This window comes from Tripterygium wilfordii, chromosome 2 (genome assembly GCF_013401445.1).
Source record: "Tripterygium wilfordii isolate XIE 37 chromosome 2, ASM1340144v1, whole genome shotgun sequence".
Taxonomy (NCBI): Eukaryota; Viridiplantae; Streptophyta; class Magnoliopsida; order Celastrales; family Celastraceae; genus Tripterygium; species Tripterygium wilfordii.
In genome coordinates this window covers 1,252,901-1,276,920 of record NC_052233.1, presented here as the reverse complement: position 1 = coordinate 1,276,920, position 24,020 = coordinate 1,252,901, and the positions used below count along the sequence as shown (strand labels likewise).

At 39.3% G+C, this 24,020-nt stretch overlaps 7 protein-coding genes across 7 annotated transcripts; 1 reads left to right on the top strand and 6 right to left on the bottom strand.

Annotated features, from left to right (window-relative positions):
* Window positions 1-6,070: 6,070 nt before the first annotated feature.
* LOC119980195 (putative F-box protein At3g47150) lies at window positions 6,071-6,721 on the bottom strand. The gene is made up of 2 exons (XM_038822817.1): window positions 6,324-6,721; window positions 6,071-6,137 (listed from the first exon to the last, which is right to left on the bottom strand). Exons 1-2 carry the CDS (start codon window positions 6,719-6,721, stop codon window positions 6,071-6,073), a joined length of 465 nt encoding a protein of 154 aa, XP_038678745.1.
* A 1,845-nt stretch (window positions 6,722-8,566) lies between these two features.
* Window positions 8,567-10,719, bottom strand: LOC120013725 (salicylic acid-binding protein 2-like). The gene is made up of 3 exons (XM_038865641.1): window positions 9,882-10,719; window positions 9,006-9,137; window positions 8,567-8,915 (listed from the first exon to the last, which is right to left on the bottom strand). The coding sequence occupies exons 1-3, from the start codon at window positions 10,335-10,337 to the stop codon at window positions 8,631-8,633; spliced, it is 873 nt and encodes a 290-aa protein (XP_038721569.1). The 5' UTR covers window positions 10,338-10,719; the 3' UTR covers window positions 8,567-8,630.
* A 168-nt stretch (window positions 10,720-10,887) lies between these two features.
* Window positions 10,888-13,043, bottom strand: LOC120013720 (2-isopropylmalate synthase 1, chloroplastic-like). The gene has a single exon (XM_038865627.1). It carries the CDS (start codon window positions 12,962-12,964, stop codon window positions 11,057-11,059), a length of 1,908 nt encoding a protein of 635 aa, XP_038721555.1. The 5' UTR covers window positions 12,965-13,043; the 3' UTR covers window positions 10,888-11,056.
* A 799-nt stretch (window positions 13,044-13,842) lies between these two features.
* On the top strand, window positions 13,843-15,132 carry LOC119980179 (putative nuclease HARBI1). The gene is made up of 2 exons (XM_038822816.1): window positions 13,843-14,652; window positions 14,713-15,132. Exons 1-2 carry the CDS (start codon window positions 13,843-13,845, stop codon window positions 15,130-15,132), a joined length of 1,230 nt encoding a protein of 409 aa, XP_038678744.1.
* Window positions 15,133-15,479: 347 nt separating this feature from the next.
* LOC119980163 (glutathione S-transferase T3-like) lies at window positions 15,480-18,176 on the bottom strand. The gene is made up of 4 exons (XM_038822814.1): window positions 18,009-18,176; window positions 17,095-17,179; window positions 16,149-16,600; window positions 15,480-16,073 (listed from the first exon to the last, which is right to left on the bottom strand). Exons 1-4 carry the CDS (start codon window positions 18,174-18,176, stop codon window positions 15,480-15,482), a joined length of 1,299 nt encoding a protein of 432 aa, XP_038678742.1.
* LOC120005832 (probable 2-oxoglutarate-dependent dioxygenase At5g05600) lies at window positions 18,121-19,886 on the bottom strand. The gene is made up of 3 exons (XM_038855684.1): window positions 19,351-19,886; window positions 18,590-18,917; window positions 18,121-18,509 (listed from the first exon to the last, which is right to left on the bottom strand). Exons 1-3 carry the CDS (start codon window positions 19,800-19,802, stop codon window positions 18,249-18,251), a joined length of 1,041 nt encoding a protein of 346 aa, XP_038711612.1. The 5' UTR covers window positions 19,803-19,886; the 3' UTR covers window positions 18,121-18,248.
* A 597-nt stretch (window positions 19,887-20,483) lies between these two features.
* Window positions 20,484-22,083, bottom strand: LOC120005699 (probable 2-oxoglutarate-dependent dioxygenase At5g05600). Its single transcript, XM_038855489.1, has 3 exons — window positions 21,577-22,083; window positions 21,058-21,388; window positions 20,484-20,953 (listed from the first exon to the last, which is right to left on the bottom strand). The coding sequence occupies exons 1-3, from the start codon at window positions 22,017-22,019 to the stop codon at window positions 20,693-20,695; spliced, it is 1,035 nt and encodes a 344-aa protein (XP_038711417.1). The 5' UTR covers window positions 22,020-22,083; the 3' UTR covers window positions 20,484-20,692.
* Window positions 22,084-24,020: the final 1,937 nt, after the last annotated feature.

Below are 24,020 nucleotides of genomic sequence, written 5' to 3'. Positions count from 1 at the left end.
CCAATAAATATAGGGCAAATACCAAACATAAGTTCCGAAGCATAGAAGAATATCCAAATGTATTTCTTATCCAAACCATTGCGTAATCACTAAAAGATTGAAATTGAAAACTTACAATTTGTTTTCAAATAGAAGTACTCAAGTGCATTGTACAAAATTCATGTAATCTATCAACAACAGCGGTATTGCAAACTCTGCTTTGGCAGGCTACCATGGCCAGCAGCAAAAGTTATTGAAAAACTGGAGCAGGCATTACCCTCTAGCAATAGCCTTCACCTTAATTTCACTTCCAACAAGAAACCAAATCACACATGGGCATTGTGCAAAGGTGCAACAGCAGAATAACATAGAAATTACAAGCGAGTAACCTCAAAGAGTGCCTACTTTCGTCTATGTTTCTGCCAAACAGATTCAAAAGAACAAGAAAATGCATCTTTTAAATCACTCACGAGTCATTCTACCATCTTAAAAGGAACCATGTCAGGCACCTAACAACAAATGCCTCGAAGAAACGAAAGAAACTCCGTCTTGCCAAAGAGGCTCATAAAACTCTTATAGTGTGTTTGGATAATTGGATTGAGGGATTTGGGGGGAAGGGAAGGGAATCTTTCCCCTAATTCTCTCCAAATCCCTACCTTTAATGAAATCTTTATCTCAATCATCTTCAAAACTCTCTCCTTAATTTTTTTATAAACTATCCAAACAAGGAAATTGGAAGGAAACTCCCTTTCCCTTCCCTTCTCTTCCCCTCAAATCTCTCGATCCAAACACACTATTAGAGAACCAGATCATAGAAGAGTAAGATCCATTCAAATCAGAGAGGAAAAACTACCAACTTTCAAACAACTAACTAGAGCAAGAGAGATAGATTTGAATAGTCCCATCAAAAGCTACATGATACTTCCATGCTAAGGTAGCTAAATCAGTTCACATACTCCTGTGCAATTGATAAAATGGCCAGTAACAGAAGGACCACTACTAAAGTAGTCATTACTTCCATGCAGGAGTCCACCCATTGAAAACAAACTCAGCAAATCTGACCACCTTATTTATAGTCATTACTTTTCTTATCAAAACCAAACCCAGAGACACGACACCACCACCTACAATAACTATGCGGCTCCAATTGGGAACCAGGGAGTCTCTTGATTTCCCTTGTAGCTGGATTCCAAAAGGTAGCACTAACTGTAAAACTTAGAATGACTATGACAATTATGAGTGAGGAAAAGAAAGACAAGTGTAGAATCTGCATTTCATTGAAGAAAGAACTTTTACAGAACTGTATATCAAAAGTTACCAAGAAGGAGAAACTAAAGACAACATATATACACCTATCTTACTAAACTAAAGTGACGTGTCTAGTTTCTAGTCATACAAGAAAATAAGACAAATACAAAAAGGAATTAATTACAATAGATTATTCAATTTTCAATCAGGGTCTTCTTTGTGTTGTCGCAAATATTGCGTGATAGAGATGGCCGAGTAGGGAGACCTGGTAATACTCCCCCGCAGGTTGAACGGTGGGGATCAAAGACATTCAAACTAGAGAGTAAGTGTTGAAATTGTGATCGAGCAAGAGCTTTGGTCAAGAAGTCACTGAGCTGTTGAGAGGTAGATAGATGAAGAGTTTGAAGAAATCCACTCTGGACTCGATCTCGAACTAAATGGCAATCTAACTCAATGTGCTTTGTACGTTCATGAAAAACTGGGTTAGATGCAATATGAAGAGCAGCTTGATTGTCACAATAGAGTGTGACAGGTTGAGAGTGACGAATCCCAAAATCTTGCAAGAGGGAATGAATCCAAATAAGCTCACAGCAAGTGGACGCCATAGAGCGATATTCGGCCTCAGCAGAGGACCGTGAAATCGTAGTTTGTTTCTTGGATTTCCAGGAAACGAGAGAATCCAAAAAACACACAGTAACCAGTGACTGAACGACGAGAATCAGGACACCCAGCCCGATTAGAATCACAGTATGTGCGCAGCTGAAAATCACAGGAGACAGGAAAATATAAACTGTGATTGGGTGTTCCTTTGAGATACCGCAAAATACGATGAACAGCTTGAAGGTGAACATCAGTGGGAGCCTGCATGTATTGACTGAGAACTTGCACGGCATAAGATATGTCAGGGCGAGTCAAGGTAAGGTAGATCAACTTTCCAATTAAACTGCGATAAGAAGAAGGATATGCCAAAATTGTGCCAGAGTACAAAGAAAACTTGACATTTTGCTCCATTGGCGTTGCAGTAGGGCGTGCACCAAGAAAACCAGAATCAGTGAGAATATCCAAGGTATATTTGCGCTGGCAAAGAAGCATGCCGGCAGAGGATCTGGCCACTTCGAGACCGAGAAAGAATTTAAGGGCACCTAGGTCCTTAAGATGGAAGCGTTGATGGAGAAAAGCTTTGACAGATTGTATAGTAGCTAGATCATTGCCTCCCAAAATGATATCATCCACATAAACAAGTAACCCCGTGAAGTGTGTGGCCGTCCTCAAGGTAAAGAAAGAATAATCATTCTTAGACTGGTGGAAACCATATTCAAGTAATGCAGCAGTGAACTTGGCAAACCACTGGCGAGAGGCTTGCTTGAGACCGTAAAGGGATTTATGCAATTTGCACACAAGATTGGGATCAATGGAGGAGCCCGGAGGTGCTCTCATATAAACAGTCTCATTCAAATCCCCATGTAGGAAAGCGTTCTGGACATCCAATTGGCATAAAGTCCAATTATGGGCAGTCGCTAATGAAAGAAACATACGGATGGTGACAATCTTAACAACAGGCGAGAAAGTATCAGTATAATCCAGGCCAGCTTGTTGGGTGAATCCTTGGGCGACCAAGCGTGCTTTGTGTCGTTCGAGTGTCCCATCAGCATTATATTTCAACTTGTAAACCCAGCGACAACCAATAGTTCGTTGACCTGGTGGTAAAGAAGTGACTGTCCAAGTTTGATTTTCCTGTAAGGCTTGTATTTCTGCTGCCATCGCCTTGACCCAAGCTGGAGAACGAGAAGCCTCTGCATAGGTTCGAGGCTCACTAGTAGACAACAGTGTCATGGTATAATGTAAATGGGAAGGTGAGAAAGACTTGTTAGAAAAAACAGAATTTATATCATGAGCAGTGGAGTTACCATCGGATGCTGAGGAAGACGTGCTTGGGGACTGAGACTTGGCATTATGATATACGTAATCTTTGAGATACACAGGTGGACGCGTGGCACGATGGGATTGGCGAACAGAACCACCCTCAATGGGTTGGAGATGGGATTTTGTGATGACAAGATCTGGTTGGTGCATGATTTGAAGCGGAAGGTCAGTAGGGGGCATGGAGCTTTGGGTTGAAGTGTCAGAAGAAAAAGTTGGACAAGATGGTGTAGGTATGGAAACAGAGCCTAAGGGTAAGCTAGGAGGAGAAAGTGTGGAAGAGTGTGTATTATGAAAAGAATGGTTGTCTAATGGTGCACGCAAGTCAGAAGAGGGTAGAAAAGTGGGGTCTTGAGACAAGTGAGAGTTGTCAAAATCAATAGAGGTGTCAACATTAATGGAGTCGTCTGACTTGGAGGATTGGAATGGAAAATCCTCTTCATGAAAGATCACATGCCTAGAGATTTGTACCATATGGGTATCAAGATCAAGGGTCCTAAAACCTTTAACACCAAAAGAAAAACCTAGGAACAAGTGAGGTTTTGCACGAAAATCAAGTTTGCCCCTTTGAGACTTTGGAGTAGACACGTAACAAAGGCATCCAAAAGGTTTTAAAAAAGAAAAAGTGGGTGAGGTTTGAAAAATGATTTCAAAAGGGGTTTTACCATGTAAAACCTTGGTGGGTAGCGATTGATTAGGAAAATGGCATGTTGAACAGAATAACTCCAGTAGGTTTTTGGAAGTTTTGACTGAAAAAGAAGTGCACGGGCGACATCGAGAATATGTTGATGTTTACGTTCAACTACTCCATTTTGTTGTGGAGTGTAAGGACAACTTTTTTGATGAATGATCCCCTTTTCAGAATAAAATTGTGAAAGATGCAATTCTGGCGCATTGTCTGATCGGATAGCTTTGATTTTTGTATGAAATTGTGTTTCAATCAGATGAAAGAAAGATTTAATATGTATACTAGCCTCTGATTTGGCCTTCATGAGGTACAACCAAGTTGCCCTTGAATGATCATCCACTAGGGTGAGAAAGTATTTGTAATTGTCTACAGAAGTGATAGAGGTGGGACCCCATACATCAAGATGTATTAAGTCAAAAGAACTTTTACACCTAGACATACTAACTGGAAAAGGCAAGTGGTGCTGTTTTGCCAAAGGACAAATAGAACAAGAATCTGAGAATGGACGTATAGCATTGTTATACTTGGACAAAAGTTGCATAGTTTCAGCGGATGGGTGACCTAGCCTGGAATGCCAAAGACGGGCTTCTTGATTGATGATTTGGCTAGCATTAACAAAATGTTCAAAACTCCCTGCATCAAGGACATAAAGACCTTTATGCTCTGTCCCCAAACCAGTCATCCTCAATCCGCTCTGGTCCTGCATATAACAATGAGAATCAGAGAATGTGACAAGACAGTGGTTATCTCTGGCTAATTTGTGAATGGAGATTAAATTAAAATTGAATTGAGGCACATGTAAAACTTCTTTCAGAACAAGATTGTGTTTAAGATAGATGGTTCCGATGGAGGAAACCGGTATGGAGATCCCATTTGGAAAAGTCACAGATGAGTTGTGATTCTTTGGTGAAGAATGAAAATATGTATGAGAGCATACCACATGATCTGTGGCGCCAGAATCTAATATCCAAAGAGGAGTTGAGAAATTCTTAACAGAAGAAGAAATGAAGTGAAGATGATCTAGAGTCATACCTGAAACATGATGGTTACCAGTGAGACTATTACCTTGCGAGCTTGAACTCTCAGATTGTGTATGAGACTGAAGTAGAGACATCAAGCGATTACACTGATCCACAGACAAATTAAGAGAGGACAAGTTTAGTGCAATATCTGGAGAGGAACCAGCCGTATGTGACACGGCATTGACATGAGGTTGCCCATTGCCTTTGTTCCTCGGCTCATCCCCTTTTCTTTGCAAGTGAGGAGGATAGCCATGAAGCTTGAAACATTTTTCTATCAAATGTCCCGGAATCTTGCAGTAATTGCAGAATGGACGATCTCTTTTGTTAGTCCCATCTCCTCGTGAGTATCTCTCAAGTGGCTTAAAAGTATTTTGCCTCACTTGCATAGCCATGGTATCTGTGGTGTCATCAACAGTGTGTGAAATAGTCCTTTGCCTTTCCTCTTGAGACACTAGAGCAAAGACTTTGTTGATGGGAGGCAAAGGCTCATTGAGTAAAAGCTGTCCACGAACCACTGAATATGACTCGTTCAAACCCATCAAAAATTGGGGTACATACTCTTGATGTTGAAAATCATTAAGCTGTTTGAGATGGCCACACTTACAATCTGGAAGTGGTCTATACATTGAGAGCTCATCCCATAAAGCTTTGAGTTGGGTATAGTACCCACTAACAGTTGCACTCCCTTGTTTTAAAGAAGACATCGCCTTTTTTATTTCAAAAAACCTTGGACCATTATTGTGAGAAAATCTCTTCTTCAAATCATCCCATAGTTCCTTTGCAGTGATTGCAGTAAGTGAACTGGTAGCAATTTCTTTAGAAAGGCTGCTTGAGAGCCAAGAGAGAACCATACCATTACATCTATCCCACGCAAAAAAATTTGGATCAGCCGGTTCTGCCACAGGTATCGTACCATCTATACGTCCGATCTTGTTCTTTGCACGAAGAGAACGAAGCACTGACTTGCTCCAAAGATGATAATTAGTTTCGGTGAGTAAGGCGGGTGACAAGGATAAGTTTGTGTTCTCTGCTTGGTGCAAGAACAACGGGTTAGATGGGTCATTCATGGGATTGATGTTGGAACCTGATGAAGAGATGGTTGTTAACAAGGAAGGATCTTCAGACTTCTCACTCATGATGTAGTCACTGAGGATTTGATGATAATATCCTCAAAGCTCCGATACCATGTAAAACTTAGAATGACTGATGACAATTATGAGTGAGGAAAAGAAAGACAAGTGCAGAATGTGCATTTCATTGAAGAAAGAACTTTTACAGAACTGTATATCAAAAGTTACCAAGAAGGAGAAACTAAAGACAACATATATACACCTATCTTACTAAACTAAAGTGACGTGTCTAGTTTCTAGTCATACAAGAAAATAAGACAAATACAAAAAGGAATTAATTACAATAGATTATTCAATTTTCAATCAGGGTCTTCTTTGTGTTGTCGCAAATATTACGTGATAGAGATGGCCGAGTAGGGAGACCTGGTAATACTAACACCACCAGACACACAATACAAACCATTACAGGGACCAAAAACTTGGTCACCAAAACAAGCATTCACAGTCGGAGGACAGATGGCTTCTGTGATCGTAGGGTCCTCTTCACCATCATCTTTGATGATACGTATTACAGGTTCACATTTATAAGCGTTATCCCTCCGGATGAAGTAGCGGACATTGGAATTAAGAGTGATTTGCTTGTGATGGTGTTCTGTAACAAAATTAGGGTTTTCCATGAGATCGCACCAAGATTTGCGGACGCACCTGAATCGTAGCAGAGACTTCACGGGAAGATATAAAAGAATGTCTGTGGCCAAATCTTCGGGGATGTGCATGATCTTCATGGCCTTCATAGCAGGTAAGAAGAAACGTTTGATTCACGGTTCACACACCTGACACAACCAAAACCCTAATAACTAATAGCTATTAGGGTTAGGGGCCCATGACCCTACGCCTCAGGCAACCCAAAATGGGCCCATGGCCCAGGAAGCTCCTTACAAGCCCATAATCTAACCATGCTAGGGTCCATCACCTATCTAGCTCAACACCCAAGTGCCCAGATGGATCACACGATTCGAAAGCCTATAAATACATGAAGTATCGTCACATTAAAGGCATCCAACTTTGGAGGTATATGACCCTCTTCTAAACTCTCTCAACCACATTATTGACGTGATCGTCACAATTTCTCTAGGCATAACACTTGCATCAAACTTCACCATCTGCTCTCTCTCTGTGTGATTTTTGTAGAGTTGTTGGTGGTATAGATTCTCTTGTCTACAAAGATAAATATATCACTTGATCAAGCATGATGTGTCTCTTTCTTACTGACCTAGTTGGACCCAGTCCATCTTTAAATCATGTGATTTATTGACAAGACTGACTGTTGTGTCACAGTCGTCATTCAAACTGGATAACTCAACATGACTTGTTACCAAGATCTCTTGTTCAAGTACTGTAGAAGAGACTGGACTAGCCTAATCATATAACTAGCCTTTGGTGTCTTCCAAGAGCCAAATTTCTCTCTTTCTATTATGTTTAAGTAATGTACATTCTGCTACTTTCTGGTATCATATATATAGTAGACGCCAAGAAGAGAAAAAAAGAGAGAGCGAGAGCAGAGATGAGTCAGAGACTGGAGATGTGCATAGCACTAGTGAAACTGGCTATAAACTTTGTGATTCTGGTAGCAGAAGCAATTGGTACAGTAATTCCACAAAACAACCTTCATCATCATCAGCTACACTGGATGCCGAGTAACGCCGTTTTGATCTCTTTCATTGGATTTCTTCCTTGATCTTGTTGTCCCACATCGGTTTGTTAGAAGCAAATCATGTAATTTATAAGCATGGCCCATCTTCTTAACACTTGAGAATGGAATTAGAAGAAGAAAACCACGCGGGCCTTGGGTTCAACTTTCTCACCTCCTTCTTCTACTTCTTACCTCTGTCTTCAAATTATAACTCATTAATTTCATTTGTCTATAACTCAAATTATAATTCATTAATTTCAAATTATGAATGATATGTTCATTGTGATTAGGCATACAATGGAGTTGAGGTTGGTTGCTTTGTCCTTGGTTATGTTTTTTGTGTTGGTTAGAGTGATGAATGTGTACATATAAGCAGGTTTGGTGTATTGTAAGTGTAGGATTATTGAGGTCTCTATAAATTTAAGGAATGGAGGTTTCAGTTTTGTTTTCTCATTAATCATTTTGTGCGCCAATATATTTAATGGCATTACCGTTGGTTTGGTGTAAGTCGACAATGTGCATTATAAGTGTGAGCCCACCATCAATCAGAATCTTAATGTGAAGAAGAAGATTGTGCAGAATTGTTAATGTCAGATATGTTGGTGTCATACAATTTGTAGGATAAATGATGATTATAATAGATATGCAATTACTATTTGGGTGGCTAAATTTCATAAAATCTAATGGTGAATTTCTGAACTAAAAAAAAATTAGCATTGACATGGGTAGTAGGAGCACTCTCGACTTTGGATTAACAACCGAACTGACTTGAGTTTTAGAAAGTCCAGCGAGGATCAACTCGAGGACTCAATAGCTTGTTCTTATCTTGTGCAGGTCATTCAGACAATCGAACAACCAATTTGTGATGACTAATCTGACCATCTTGATACGTCAAAAACTCGAGCAAATTTTGAACGTGATCAACAACATTTGACTCACCCAACAATATGATCTATCACAATATCATTCAAGTAATCCCTTGTGTTCCAAATGTTCTATTAAAGAGTAATTTAACTGTAAGTATTGGCAATACATTGGAGGTGAGACAAGAGCTCCAATGGTTTAGACATCATGACCATATGGTCTGATCCACTGATCTCCACCACTTGATTTGGTGGATTCCCCTCGATCATCCACCGTTGAAATTCAATCTTTGACAAATAATCTTTCTCTGATATGATGAAGACTCGTTTGACCAATCCGTAATTCTCACTTGATAGCTTTAATTCCTTGGACATGTCTTCTTCACTGAACAAACGTAATGGTCTCATCAACATCGTTGCCAGTGCCAAATCCTGCCACAACCATTAGATCTTTAATGTTTTCTTCTATGATTGGACGAGATTGATTTAGAATTGCAGTCTAGCAGCTACACATGTTCTTACCTCAGTTGGGCTGAACTGGTATACATTTGTGGACAAGAACAATGGGCCGAGAATTAATGTGGTTGGAGGCTTATCAGGCCCATCATCGTATTCATAGTGACTGTCATGCAATGACCCTGTTTGTCTGAACGACTGACAATTACCCAAGAAATTAAATTATCACGGTATCGGTCAACTGATGCAAGTAGCTAAAATATATTAAAAAACGTATTATTGTAAAAATAATATTGTATTAGTATCCGCATAAAGTAGCTCAAATATATGGAAGTAAGAGTGGTTGTCTAGTTCGGAGACCCACTTTAGAATTTATAAACATAAAATATAATATAACATTAGAACATTTTAAAAAGTATGGACACGTCATTTTTTAAGAACTTTTAATGTAAATAAATATTATTTTAATATTGTACAGATTTACGATAGAGATACAGATGCACAAGGAATCAAATTGTAGATATAATGATCAAAGCTTCCAAAGCCTAACATACTAGAGGGTGTTCAAAAATGGTTGAACTAGTTGAATAGGTGGATATGACTACAGCCCTTTTGTAAATTTACCAAAGAAAAGCATTTATTTGATATTATGGATGCCGGGCTACGGAGGGACCTTTTTGTTTTTGTAGGTTGGTCTCGGGTCTATTGCTCTTTCCTTGTGCCTATCTTGCCTTAGGAGGTTGGTTCACAAGTAAAACCCTTGTAACTTCATGTATACCCATGGATTAGCTACTTCCTATTTGGATTGATGTGGTTGTTGTTAAATAGAGACGCCATAAATCATCAAAAAGTGGAGTTTGAATAGGTAAAATAGAAAATATGTTAATATGATGCGAGTGCTCTAATAAATAAATAAATAAAGATTTTTAGGCATGGAAGTACCTCTTGATTGAGAGTGGATATATTGAGGGAAGGACCAGGCATCAAGGCAGTGACAAAAACAGCAACAGATATCTTATGAGGGAACCTCTCCATGGCCTGAGAAATAGCCAACCCACCAAGGCTATGACCAACAAGGATTACTCTCTCATCAGCAGCTACAGATGCCATTAAATCCATCAAGGGCTGAAAGAAATCAGAAATCGAACGGAGCGTTTTGGCTTGCCTAGGATCAATCCCAGAAGCAGCTAAATCTATTGCAGTGACATTGTGACCAGATGATCTCAGTGGTGCCACAATTTTGTACCAGGACCATGCCCCATGGCCCGAACCATGGACCAGCACAAAGTGCTTGTTTGGTGCTGGTTGTGGTGCTGCTGCCATGATTGGTCTGATAGAAAGAACGATGAGAAGAAGGGAAATGGAGATGATGAAGAAGAGCATTTTGGGTTTCTCCATCACTGTGTGTTTGCCAATAGACACAATTTTTAAGTAATTGGTTACATAGGTGTCTTACTCCTTATCTTTGAAAAAAGAATAGTAGGTAGGCTTCTTTTTTAAAAAAAAAATATTGGTCAATATTCGAGATCACGTATGGCTTTTTTGCTAGAGGTGAAGATTATCTTTTCATAAAATATTATGCAATTAAGGTAAGGTTGGCACAAGGACAAAATTTTAAGGGCTAAATTTTAAGGGTGGTAGGTAGGCTCTATTCTAGTTCTTGCCTTCACACATCTAGATACCTTAAGCTCAGGAGAGCAATCAGTCCACTGATTAACCCAATGTGTTGTTTACTTGTCATCATAGTCAGTAGTTGCAGAGACAAGGGCCTGATTTTCCCAAGTAAAACCAAAGATTTTTCCAGTTTCTAACATTCTTGGTATGAATGGTGTTTTTGTAATCCAGTAGCTTCACCTCATCTCTCCTCTTCTTCTCCAGCAGCAGATCAACTTTTTCAAGCATCCTAGCAGAAGAACAATGGTTTTCGTTTTTCAGAAACAAACCACCATCCTCTGTATAATAATTTATTCAGTTCAAACCAATTCATCACAAATAGAAAGATTCACACTAATCAAGACCAAAGACAGACTACTAAGGGTCTCATCCTTTGGGACAAAACCAGAAACTTATACATTAAAGCCACAACATAACTGAAACAGGTAATCTTAATGCCTATTTTAAGCAGAAACAGAAGTTTTTTCTACAGAGACTTGGGTTGGCAACTTATCTTTGAAAGCTAACATCTTGTTTAGCGCACCAATGTAAGCCTTGACACTTGAAACAACAATGTCCATTCCAGCACCAGTTCCACTAAACGTTCGCTGAACTTCTTCACCGGTTAAAGCATGAGTAGATGTTTGCTGGTTGTCTCCGCGAATTAGAACACGGGTGGTGGCGATTGCATCAATGCCTTCTGTAACAGCATTCATGGAATACTCAAGAAGTGTTACAGGCTCCTTCACGATGATGTCAACAGCCTTGTAAGCTGAATCTACCGGCCCAGTTCCCACGGAACAAGCAACATTCTCTTCCCCATTAGCATGAATGAGTTTGACAGTTGCTGTAGAGAGACCAAGAGTTCCACATGTAACCTGCACATCAACAAGCTTCCAAACAACTTCTGGTTGAAACACTTCATCTGATACCAATGCTATTAGGTCAGCATCAGTGACTCTCTTTTTCTGTTCAGCAACCGCTTTGAAACGCCAAAAGATATGACCAAGTTTCTCATCATCTAACTCATAACCAAGCTCCTTCAAGCGATCCCTCAAAGCATGGCGTCCGCTAAGTTTTCCAAGGACAATACCCGCTTCATTGGATCGTTCAAGCCCGATATCTTCTGGAGATATAATTTCATAAGTACCCTTGTGCTTCAGCATTCCATCCTGATGGATCCCACTTTCATGAGCAAAAGCATTTGCTCCAACAATTGCCTTGTGTGGTTGTAAATGCAATCCTGTGTAATCTTCTACCATCTTGCTAGCCATGGTAATGTGCCGCGTATTGATTCCAGTATAAAGTCCCCCCAAAACAGACTCTCCACGACAATTTATAGCCATCACAACCTCCTCTAGAGAAGCATTTCCAGCTCTTTCACCAATTCCATTGATTGTGCATTCCAATTGTCTTGCCCCTGCAAATGCCCCAGCTAGAGTATTTGCAGTAGAAAGCCCAAGATCATTCTGGCAATGTGTAGAGATAACAACATTCTCCACTCCAGGAGTATTTGCTTTAATGTCAGCAATCAACTGAGCAAATTCAGTTGGAATAGTAATACCAACTGTATCAGGGATGTTGAGAGTAGTTGCCCCTGCTTTTATAACTTCACCCAAAATCTCATACAGAAATTCCCTCTCCGATCTCCCAGCATCTTCTGGGCTAAACTCCACATCGTCGCAGCCCAAGCTCCTCGCCAACTTTACCATACTTCTTGCAATCTCAATCACCTCCTCCTTCGTCTTCCTCAACTTGTACTCCATGTGTATCTCGCTAGTAGCTATAAAAGTGTGTACCCTTGGCCGCTTCGCGTACTTCACAGCATCCCAGGCAGCCTTGATGTCCTTCTCATTGCACCTCGATAACCCACAAATCACAGGGACATACCCATCCTCGTCGACGGCGTTGCCCACTTCTTGCGCAATCATCTTCACCGCCTCAAAGTCCTCCCGAGACGCGGCGGGGAATCCGGCTTCAATGATGTCCACGCCAAGCTTGGCAAGCTGGCGGGCAATGTCGAGCTTCTCCTTGGCGGTAAGAGTGGCGCCCGGGGACTGCTCTCCATCACGGAGTGTCGTGTCAAAGATGCGGACATATGAAGGGTCATCGATCCGATTGGGGATGTATTCCGGCCGACGACGGCGGCGAGGAGGAGGAGGAGAGGAAGTGGACGGCGATTGGCTTTGAGAACATGAGGTGGAGAAAGTGTATGGTTTTGAGGAGAAGTGAAGAGCGCGGAGAGCATTTGCTTTCTGTTTGTACAGAGAGAGGATAGACCTGGCGCTAGCGGCGGTGGTACTGGTGGTTGGGGCTTTAGGGTTAGATATGGAAAAGGAGAATTTGGAAGCTGTAGTGAACGACGCCGCCATTTTGACAGTTGTGAAGGAAAAACAAGAGATTTAACCCTAATTTGTAGAGACAGACGAAACAGTGTACTCCGACTGGTTTCTCTTCTTTGATTTTTCAATCGTTGAGAAATGATATCCATAGAAATGGAAAATTGTAACTGTGGCCCTCGTTCTTTGGGTTGGTTACAAAGATGCCCCTTATAATTAGATGTTTATAAATTTTACCCTTGTGCTTTATTTGGATAAGAATGAGAAGCCTTTGTGTCAGAAACTCAGCGTTAGGGCATCTGCATCAGTTTATCTTAACAGATTCCCTAAAATACAGACAAAATGTCATTGTTCCCTATTTTACAGATTCCCTATCCAACGAACCATGCATCAGATTACTTATCATATTCTTTACTTCCTTAAAATAATATTTCTTTCTCTTTCTTTTATTTAGTCCATTAACTTTTATAAATAAGAAACCAAATAATTGTTTTTATCAATAATGAAATACATATTGATGACCCGATAATAAAAAAAATTAATATGAATTAATTTATTGAAAAATAAAAAATAATTATTAATGATATATTTTTGTCTCCCCATAAAATTCTCATGGCTACAGTTTTCATATATCACTCCCCACAAAATTCACGTGCCTACAGTCCTCACCTACCACTCCCTACAAAATTCACGTGGCTACAGTTCTCACCTACCACTCCCCACAAAATTCACGTTGCTACAGTCTTCACCTACCACTCCTCCCATAAAATTCATATGGCTACACCATAATTTTCACCTACCATGCCCCAATTATCACTTATATTTATCTTCTTTATAAACAACATTTATCTTGTCAAGACCAAATATCTCTCTCATTTACTTGTGGTTGTTTACTATCTTCATTTCCATCAATGAGACCCTTTATCAAGAAATTCATTTTTAACTCATCCTCAAGCTCTTCCTCTAATGATGAGGTTGAAGATATACTCCTCTTTGAAGCTGAAAGACTGAGCTTGGAAATGAGCAGGGGATCGACATCATGTGAACGACGTTTGTACATCGACCGAGGATCAATCGAAGGCCATAATCGACTTTTCAATGATTATTTTGCTGAAAATCCGGTGTATCCTCATGATCGCTTTCGAAGAAGATTTCGTATGAGTCGAAATCTATTTTTGCGTATCCAGGCAGCAGTGGAAGCTCACGATCCTTATTTTCGACAAAAAAGAAACGCGGCGGGAAAGCTAGGATTGTCTTCTTTACAGAAGATAACAGCTTCCTTAAGGATGCTTGCTTATGGTGTAACCGCAGATTTTATGGACGAGTATGTTAGGATTGGAGAATCCACAGCTATAACCAGTTTGAAGAAATTTACAAGAGTGATAATTTCTATATTCGGTGCGGAATATTTGAGATCCCCAAATAGCAATGATATTGCTAGATTATTAGCGATTGGGGAAAATCGAGGCTTTCCTGGAATGTTGGGAAGTATTGACTGTATGCATTGGAAATGGAAGAATTGTCCGAGTGCATGGAAAGGTATGTACACTGGTCATATCCACGAACCCACACTCATCTTGGAAGCTGTAGCTTCCTACGACCTTTGGATATGGCATGCATTCTTTGGTATGCCAGGTGCTCTCAACGACATTAATGTGTTAGACCGATCCAATGTCTTCTCTGAACTTACACAAGGTCGTGCACCTGCAGTGGACTTTTATGTTAATGGCAATCAATACTCAATGGGGTATTATTTAGCTGATGGAATCTATCCTTCCTAGGCAATTTTTGTGAAGACAATACCGGCACCACAAAATAACAAGACAAAACACTTTGTAAGATGTCAAGAGTCGGCTAGGAAGGATGTGGAGCGTGCATTTGGTGTACTTCAATCACGTTTTGTAATTGTGCGTGGACTTGCACGTTATCTAGAACCTAATACACTTAATGACATCATGATAGCATGTGTAGTCTTGCATAACATGATTGTTGAAGACGAGCGACATTTGCACCCTCAACTAGATAATAACACCTATGAAGATATTGAGGAAGGCCTCCCTACACCAACAGTGACACATGATCGTACTCCAGAATTTCAAGACTTTATCGATCGTCATATTGGCATAAGATCTAGAGACGTGCACTCGCAACTCCAGTCAGACCTTGTTGAGCATTTATGGAATATTCATAGTCTTGCTTAATATTTTAATTCCATTAACTAGTAACCTAGTGACTAGTTATTGTGTTGTGTCAATCTGTATGCTTCATTATCTTGTATTGTGTAACTTGTTTTTTCTAAGTTAATGCATGGATTGGAGTTATTGTAACTTATTGGACTTTCAAATAGGTATTGCTGTGCTACACAACTGGGAGTAGAATAGTTAAAAGAAATAGGTCAAATATAAAAAGATTCAAGTCCATGAAAATATATACCAAAAGAAGCTATGACAGGCTGCCTCCCTAGTTAATCAACTACAACTACCAAAAGAAAACACAGTGCTGCCTTTAACACAATCAGACAGTCCAAGACCTCCATGACTTTACCAAGCTACATATTCTTCTTTTTACCGAGTATTTCCGCCCTTAAAATTTTTATGTACTCAGCTTGATCTTCACTCAAGCTACTCAAATCCATCATCATTATGTTCATCTCTTCTTGCCTCTCTTGGAGCTTCATCCTCTTGTGCTCTCTTTCTTCTTTCATCTCTTTTAACTTAATCCTCTTGCTCTCATGTTCATCTTGCTTCTCTATCTCTATCTTTGCCATAATCATTTTCTCTTCATGCATCTTCATTTTTTGTTCATGCATCTTTAATTTTCCAGTTTTCAAATCAGAGATAACATCACCAAGATAACCCACATCTTTGTCTTTGTTTTTTCCTTTGCGAAGCTTCTCTTTCTCAGCCTTTTGTCCAATAGGTCTTTCCAAATCAATAGTGGGATGATAGGGAGGCATTTCATCACTTAAGTTTATCGACTCCGGTGTATTTGGAGAATTTGTCAAACTAGAACGTCGCTTGGTACTCCCCCCATCAATGTGTGAAAGCCATTTGGGCTGGTGTCGTAGTATGTTCCAGCAATGCTCAAACTGAAAAGTTGTCTTCTGAATGTCACGATACATGACTTTTGCCATCTCAATCTGCTGTAAAGAAAACAAAAGTTAGTTTATCAATTATTATATGACATATAATGAATGAAAATAACTTCAAAACTTAACTTTATCTTGTTCGTTTACACCGGAAGGACGAGATGTCTCAATTTGAGCTAGGAATCCCATGAACTTATTCACACAACTTTGAACATTTGACCATCGATTGATTAAGGAGCGATCAGTGCGGTATGGAAAAGATGAACCTATGGCACTATGGTATGTTGAGGAAACTCTTTTCCAGAATGTCGTCCCTTTTTGGTCCGTCCCTTGAATTGCATCCAAGGATGTGTTTAGCCATGCTGAGACTAGAGCTAGATCTTCTTGGGTGGAAAAGTTCCCAAGCCGTGGATTTTTTTTTGGCTTCCCACTTTGCTCGACCTGTATGGGTGTTTGTTCTTCAGTGGTGTGTTGGATGGGTGTTTGTTCTTCAGTCGTGTGCTCCAATTGTGAACCTCCCAATGACATCTCATCAAGAATAGTATCAAAAAAACAATTGCCACTGCTATTTGAATTCATTCCTGTCAAACAAATCAAACTCAATACAACAAGATATTTCCTATCAATCTGGAGCATTCTAGGCTTCAAGCAAAAGACGATCAAAATCGCATGCTCAACAAATGGTAGCATCGTTAAAGATCGTGACAAAAAAAGGATCGAAAATTGAGAATTACATATCAGAAAGACCCGTGATTGCTCAAAGACCCATCTGCATCTATCAAAAACCGCATAAAATTCCAAGGTTTCTCAACCAAAAGCAGCAAAATTTCGACCAAAATTAGAAAGAAAATCCAATTGGGTATCCGAAACATTGATGCTCGCTCTGTTTGAGTGAGGAATTGATGATGAAAATTGAAACAAATGATAATCCAATGAGAATTAAAGGGATTTCCTTTTATTGATGAGTTCAAGTAGGATCACGAAAAACCAATATCATGAAAACCAAAATCAAACCACATAAAGGGCAAAAAAAATATCACATAGCATATCATGAAATACCCATATGAAGTCAGACCCATTCCAAAACTCAAAACCCAGGAATACCCACCAACCAAAAGCAAATCAATTCCGACATCACTCCCTTCTTCATGAACAATCACCTAAAATTCCAAAGATTCCACATGACAGGGAACAAATGGAACTCTATGATACAAGAGGGAATAGGGGGGAGAACGATACCTGATCGGCAACAATCGATTTTCACCAGAGTTTTAGTCGGCGACGTTAGAGAAGAAAATCAGCAAAAACTCGTAAAGGAAGTGAACCGTCAAAGAATATGAGAGAGAGAAGAACTGTGTCGCAGGGCATGAAAGATAAAAGTTAAAGGAAAAAAATATTATTTTATTCTTAGATAACTGAACAGTGGTTCCCTACATCTAGGGAACCACTGTTCAAGTTACCTAATTTAGATAACCACTAGGTAATCTGATGCAGACTTGTTTTTGACTAGTTCTCTATATTTGTTCTCTATTTTAGGGAAAGAACCATGTTTAGGTAATCTGATGTGGATGCCCTTATGATCCATCATGATTTGCATAAAAATAAGACCCACCCACAAAGGCTTTAATGGAATGAGAAAATTTGTGTCTGGAGAATTCTCGGTTACCGTTGCTCGACTTGGCACATCGGTTATACCTTGATCGGCATCTGGATGGGGAAGGTGTTCAGCATCTCGATTTGTCAACTCGGTTTATCAACCCAGCTCGTCACTACAATAATATGATGCCACATGTCGTACTCTCGTGTCACGTGTCGACATATCATTTTTTGAAGAATTATGGTAAAAGCATGTATGAGGGAGGGGAGAGTTGGCATATGAATGTATACTTGTGTTGCATTGCAGCTGTAAGCTAGATGATTGCTGCTGGTGGGTCAGTTCCTCTTATAGAATGCGTTTCATGATTTCATCCTGCAGTACATAAAAAGGACTTCTGCATAACTATTCTTCAAGTTGCAGAAATGGGAAGGGAATTCTCCAGTAGAACTGCTTAGGCTTGCATCGTTGAACCATTTCCGCAGGTTCTTCGGAGGAAAGACCACAGAATCCCAACCACAAGGAAATATTGTATTACAAGTGCAATTCTTTGTTGATGACATGATTAGGAGTCCATTAAAACACCATTGTTATTCATTAAACAAAGACAAGCGGAATACCGTCTTATCTCCCGATTACTCTGAGACTTTAAAATGATCGATTTGGATATTTTCGACTGTGCGCTTCTTATAATCGCTGCGGTTCCTATTGGCAAGAAACTTTCCCCAGTTGTACTCCTTGTACTTTGGAGGGTTTTGCTGATTGACTAGCTCATCCAATGGCTTCACTGAAACAGTGTGTGTAGGGAACATGACGAATGGTATTGAAATCCTTTCCTTCACAGAGTTCACCACTGCCCTGTGTTCTACACTCTCATAAGCATCATTGCTCCACACCTGCATCCACATTGAATCACCAGAACTTAATTAGAAGATAAACTAATTGACCCCAAATGTTCAAAGAACAACCCTAGTACCTGAACAACATCACCAACATTGATGCTGAAAGCATCTGGGATTGGCTTAACTCTAACCCATTCTCCGTCTGATTTTCGCTTAACCTCTAGTCCTCCAACATCGTCTTGAGCGAGGACCGTCAAGGCACCAGCATCTTTGTGTCTTCCCACGCCAAGAGCTAGGTGGGGAGCAGGGCATGGAGGATAGTAATTCAGCCTAATAAAACTGGTTTGGTGTTTGAAGTATGGATGACACCGGTCAGCAGGTAAACCCAAGCTCAAAGAGATGAGTTCCAGTAACTTGAATCCTAATTTCTCCACTTCTCTAGCATATTCTTGGCATACCTCCCTGATCATGCCAATCATCATAACGCGAAGAAATATAAGAAACTAGGATTATAAACTGTTTAATGTTACACTAATGATGCAGTCTCTAACAAACAAAATAACAAACACTTGGAGTGCAAAGCAATTCCCCCTCACTTCAACTAATCTAATCAATTTGAAAGAATCAAAGCTACCTGAAACTAGTAGGGTAATGAGGCCACTGATTAAACAAAGTCCTCACAAACAAAATATCAAACACTTGGAGTGCAAAGAAAAATTCCCCCTCAGTTCAACTAATCTAATCAATTTGAAAGAATCAAAGTTACCTGAAACAAGTAGGGTAATGAGGCCATTGATTAAACAAAGTCCTCACAAACAAAATAACAAACACTTGGAGTGCAAAGAAATACCCCCTCAGTTCAACTAATCCAATCAATTTGAAAGATCAAAGTTACCTGAAACTAGTAGGGTAATGAGGCCACTGATTAAACAAAGTCCTCAGCTCCTGATCATCAGGCTCATGAGATGCTGGGATCACTGTTTGATCCTTCAGCAAGAAATCAAAGACCTCCTTCCAGTCCCTAACATTTTTGGTATGCTCACTGTCATGATACCCCATTGAATTAAACTCATTCCTCTTCACCTTCCTCTTCTCTTCCAAACCCAGATGGAAAAATTCTTTTCCTACCTTTTCCATTCCTTGACGCAGCTCCAACGGGACTCCATGATTAATAACTTGAAAGAACCCCCAGTTTTTGGATGCATTTCCAATCTCTAACACAAGCTCTTTGGTGTCAACGGTGCTAAAATTGGATAGATCGATAACTGGGATCTCTTCAGCTTCGATGTATTCGAGTTTTGGCCTGAATTCAGGGTTTTGAATGAAAGCTGGATCAACCTCTCCCATGGAAATAGTAGTAACCTCCAGAGAAAACACTTCTCCACCACACACACAAATACAATTAAATATTCAGATAATTTGACTTCTAAAACAAATGCACCACACACATACAAACATGTACAATTGTTTTGTGAGGCTTTGTGTACATTGAACATAGACGGTTTATGTTACAGCAGTAGTAGGAGTGTCAATGTCATCAAACAAATTTCCAGCTGATTCTCATTTTTTTAAACCTAGTAGTCAGAGAATGAAACCCAGCACCACCATACTGAAATTGTTGAGAGAAATCTCAAATCCTTTAAATAAAGTTTCAATGGAGAGTTTATAATCTTATGAGTTTTTTTTTTAACGGTTATAAAGTCATGTGTTTTGAAAACCCTCTAATGAGTTGGACGTGAACTTTGAAAATCGGACAATATCTTACAATGATTGTTAAGTTTGGGCGAGAGAATCCATTGATTTTTTCTTAAAAATAGTATCGGAGTAAGGTTCTTTAGCTTGAATGTGGATTGTACTTGTATGATTGTTGGTTCCACTTAGTGGGTTTTGACAGGTGAAGTTGTTTAACTTGAATGTAGATTATAAATCCATGTGTTTTTTTGATTTAGTAAAACATGTTTTAAAGCGGTGAATTCTTGAAAATTATGGAAGGCCCTGAAAGCCTATGATAGATTAGGCTTAGACTTAGACTGAGAAAAGCATACAGTAACTTACCATGATAATCAAATTTGGCAAGAGAGTCCTTCAGTGTTCCTTAACATGAACAACGTAACTCACTTTGACATCGATCAACCCAACACACACATAGTATACACCAGTCATATTATGTAGCAAACATCAGTTTCTCCAAAGCAAGGCTAGCTATGCAATTTTTAATCACAGAATGCAAACTGGGTTTACTCTGATACTTTGTAATGATGGATTAGGAGATTTTCCTTGGGGAGCTTCTTGTAATTACTGAGGTTTCTGGATGCAAAAAATTTTCCCCAATTGTGGCCCTTATACTTGGCAGGGTTTAGCTCATTGACTAGCTCATCTAATGGCTTCACTAAGACATAGTGGGAAGGGAAGAAGAAGAATGGCATTGAAACCCTTTCCTTCACAGAGTTCACCACCACCCTATGCATTACACTCTCATATGCATCATTGCTCCATACCTGCAGCATTCCACATTGGACATAACTTAGTTCATAGCAGAGTAAACTCAGCAGAAGAAAATTGACTGACTCCACACAGTTCAAAGGACAACTAGTTACATTACCTGAAAAATATCACCAAGATTGATGATGAAAGCTTCTGGGATTGGTTGAACTCGAACCCATTCCCCATCGGATTTGCGCTTAACCTCTAGGCCTCCCACACTATCATCTGGAGTGAGGACAGTGAAGACACTGGCATCCTTGTGTGGACCAACACCAAGAGCTAGGTGTGGAACAGGGCATGGAGGAAAGTAATTCAGCCTAAAAACACTGGTTTGGTCTGTGAAGTAGCCACGACACCGGTCCGCAGGCAACCCCAAGCTCAAACATATGAGCTCCATCACCTTGTGTCCTAATTCCTCCACTTCTCTAGCATACTCTTTGCACACCTCCCTACTCATCTCAATCATCAATTCAAGAAATTCATACACAAACATAGCATTAGACTGTATTTTTTTCTGCAGATTCCAACTAATTTCTCTCTATTGGGTTCATGTAGTGTACGATAAAATGTATTGGAATAAGCTTTGACAATGCCTATTAACTTTTTGAAACAAAACCCAAGAGGGATCAAGAGTTACCTGAAACCAGGAGGGGATTCTGGCCACTGATTAATCAAGGTAATTACCTCTTGATCATCTGGTTCAGAAGAGGCTGGAACCAGAGTTTGATCATCAACAAAGAAATCAAAGATCTCCTTCCAGTCCCTAACATTTTTAGTGTGCTCACTCTCATGGTAACCCACAGGACTAGAATCGTTTCGCTTTACCTTTCTCTTCTCTTCCAAAGGCTGGTGGAAGAATTCTTTGGACACCTTCTCGATTCTCTGACGTAATTCCAGTGGCACCCCATGATTGATGACTTGAAAGAAACCCCAGTTCTTGGAAGCTTCCCCAATCTCTAACACTATTTGTTTGGAGTCATCGGATAGATTGATTACTGGGATTCCTTCGGCTTCATTGATGAATTCAAGTTTTGGCCTGAATTCAGGGTCTTGAATGAAGGCCGGATCGACGTCTCCCATGGCAATATAGATCACCTAGAAATGGTTTCTAGATTGCGATATCTGGTGGTGGTGGGTTTATATTATTGGGATGGTTGTTGAATGTCATTTTCGTTTGCAGGAATTTTGTTTGTTTTTTAATGTTTTCTTCTGTCTAGTGAGGGCATCTACTTGGATGCCGGGGGTCTGCTGTAATTTTTTTTACAGCAGACCCCACTTTAATAAATAAGAAGTATTTAAAATTTTTTTAAAAATAAAATAAAATTATGAATGTATTTTGATCGTGTTTACGAATTTAACGGTATAATTTTCATCCGAAACAAAAATCAAATTCATCACAAGATAGACATATAATGTTACGGGTTTATATTCAACGGTTCACAATTTTCATCTCTTTTTCATGTTCAATTTGATTTTTGTATGAGACAAAAAATATATCATTGCACTCGTAAACCTGATCAAAACACATCCATAATTTTTAAAAAAAAAAAAAAAAAAATTTTTAGTCCCTTTAGATTCATTACAGCGGGACCTGCTGTAAAAAATTTACAGCAGGTCCCAGCCACCCCATCTACTTGATGCTTTCTTAATGTAAATGGAGTGACTTTAACTTACATGTCAAAGTGAACCTCTTGTCAATGACCTAATTGTTTATCTCTCCAAATTTAGATAGTACGATGTCCGAGGTCAGAAGTTCGAATAAACCAGTTGGGGTATTTCTTTGTAGAATCTTGATTCTGTGAGTTTGTTCCACTTTTGGGACCCCTATCTGTATGGATTTTAGACCCAATCTTACCTGTTGTCAGTGTAGTACCAACTATTCCAATGACCCAAAAAACATACTAATCTTTTGGTTCCTCGGTTAAAAAAAAAGTCAAAAGTGTATGTTTTGAATGTCAACAAAACAACTCCCCGCCTTCCTGGTCTAATTGGTTCGGTTGTCTAGGTCATGAATTTAAGGGCTTATTAACTTACACGTCAGCCACTTAGTCTCAAATTGGTTTATAATTTGACTGATTGATTGGTCCTAATTTAGCTTATTAATTTAAGTTAATATGTGACTAACGTGTAAGGAGCTAAGAGTTGTGACTAAGGGGTAGGGTATCTCTTAGGACATCTCCAACAGAAACGGTAAATAAACACTGAACTGGTAATTTTCAGTTTTTACGTACTTTTTGATAAAAAAATTGGCCTCCATCAGAATGGTAATTTTCCCACAGAATTGGAGAGGTTGCCGCCTATCACCTGGCCTTGCCCCGTGAGGTTGCCATACACAATGTGTTCCATATTACTAGCCCCCTCTGGATTTTTGAAAATATTTAGCTAGATATATCTAATATCATACACAATGGATCAAAAATATGATTGCTAGACTTATGGTTGTCTTGCTTGTTTGATAACCTTGCCACCCCATTTCTATTCAAACTGGTAGCAAGCGATATATAAATAGTCCAAAAAAAAATTTCGGGCTGCCCCCCGAACCCCATAATACCCCCTCTCATTACAAATTTCCTATTCTATTGAATGCTGATTTTGAGTTGTTGTTATATGAACCTGAGTCTATCCTCCATATCAGGAGATTGCTCACATGTCAGTACGAGGTGCTCATTAAGTGGAAGGGCTCAGGAGATTGCTCACAGGCCATTATGAGGTGTTCATTAAGTGGAAGGGCCAACCCGACCGTGATAACTCATGGGGGACTAGTTGAATATTTTCGGTAAAAGTACACTTTTCATAGATTTACAGTTTTTTTTAACAGTACCACCATGCATCATATACTCTAAATCAAACCCTAAATCATTTAAATATTCATTTATACAATCAATTTTTATTATTTAAGCTCAATTCCTTTTACATTTAGATCAATTCACATAATAATAAATCAATTGATATTAATATACTAATAAAACTAAATATATATTAACAATTTATTATAATAATTAATTTATTATATATTTGACATTTAATTTTATGGATAAATAATTATGTGGCTATGTAAAATGTAGTAGTTAAATTACGCGC

Bases quoted from the DNA above. Each gene is read 5' to 3' on its own strand.
- LOC119980195 (XM_038822817.1), bottom strand. From the start codon at position 6,721: ATGAAGGCCATGAAGATCATGCACATCCCCGAAGATTTGGCCACAGAC. The intron at 6,138-6,323 runs GTAATATTTGCG...TTTGATATACAG, and splicing joins TACTCGGCCATCTCTATCAC to TTCTGTAAAAGTTCTTTCTT.
- LOC120013725 (XM_038865641.1), bottom strand. From the start codon at position 10,337: ATGGAGAAACCCAAAATGCTCTTCTTCATCATCTCCATTTCCCTTCTT. The intron at 9,138-9,881 runs GTACTTCCATGC...GGTAATTGTCAG, and splicing joins TATCCACTCTCAATCAAGAG to TCGTTCAGACAAACAGGGTC. The intron at 8,916-9,005 runs GTAAGAACATGT...TGGTTGTGGCAG, and splicing joins ACCAGTTCAGCCCAACTGAG to GATTTGGCACTGGCAACGAT.
- LOC120013720 (XM_038865627.1), bottom strand. From the start codon at position 12,964: ATGGCGGCGTCGTTCACTACAGCTTCCAAATTCTCCTTTTCCATATCT.
- LOC119980179 (XM_038822816.1), top strand. From the start codon at position 13,843: ATGAGACCCTTTATCAAGAAATTCATTTTTAACTCATCCTCAAGCTCT. The intron at 14,653-14,712 runs GTTAATGGCAAT...TATCCTTCCTAG, and splicing joins CACCTGCAGTGGACTTTTAT to GCAATTTTTGTGAAGACAAT.
- LOC119980163 (XM_038822814.1), bottom strand. From the start codon at position 18,176: ATGTCATCAACAAAGAATTGCACTTGTAATACAATATTTCCTTGTGGT. The intron at 16,601-17,094 runs GTCTGACTTCAT...TTTGTTTGACAG, and splicing joins GGTTTTGAGTTTTGGAATGG to GAATGAATTCAAATAGCAGT. The intron at 16,074-16,148 runs GTTAAGTTTTGA...TTTTCTTTACAG, and splicing joins GTGTAAACGAACAAGATAAA to CAGATTGAGATGGCAAAAGT.
- LOC120005832 (XM_038855684.1), bottom strand. From the start codon at position 19,802: ATGGGAGAGGTTGATCCAGCTTTCATTCAAAACCCTGAATTCAGGCCA. The intron at 18,918-19,350 runs GTAACTTTGATC...TGGCATGATCAG, and splicing joins CATTACCCTACTAGTTTCAG to GGAGGTATGCCAAGAATATG. The intron at 18,510-18,589 runs GTACTAGGGTTG...ATGTGGATGCAG, and splicing joins ATGTTGGTGATGTTGTTCAG to GTGTGGAGCAATGATGCTTA.
- LOC120005699 (XM_038855489.1), bottom strand. From the start codon at position 22,019: ATGGGAGACGTCGATCCGGCCTTCATTCAAGACCCTGAATTCAGGCCA. The intron at 21,389-21,576 runs GTAACTCTTGAT...TGAGATGAGTAG, and splicing joins GAATCCCCTCCTGGTTTCAG to GGAGGTGTGCAAAGAGTATG. The intron at 20,954-21,057 runs GTAATGTAACTA...GGAATGCTGCAG, and splicing joins ATCTTGGTGATATTTTTCAG to GTATGGAGCAATGATGCATA.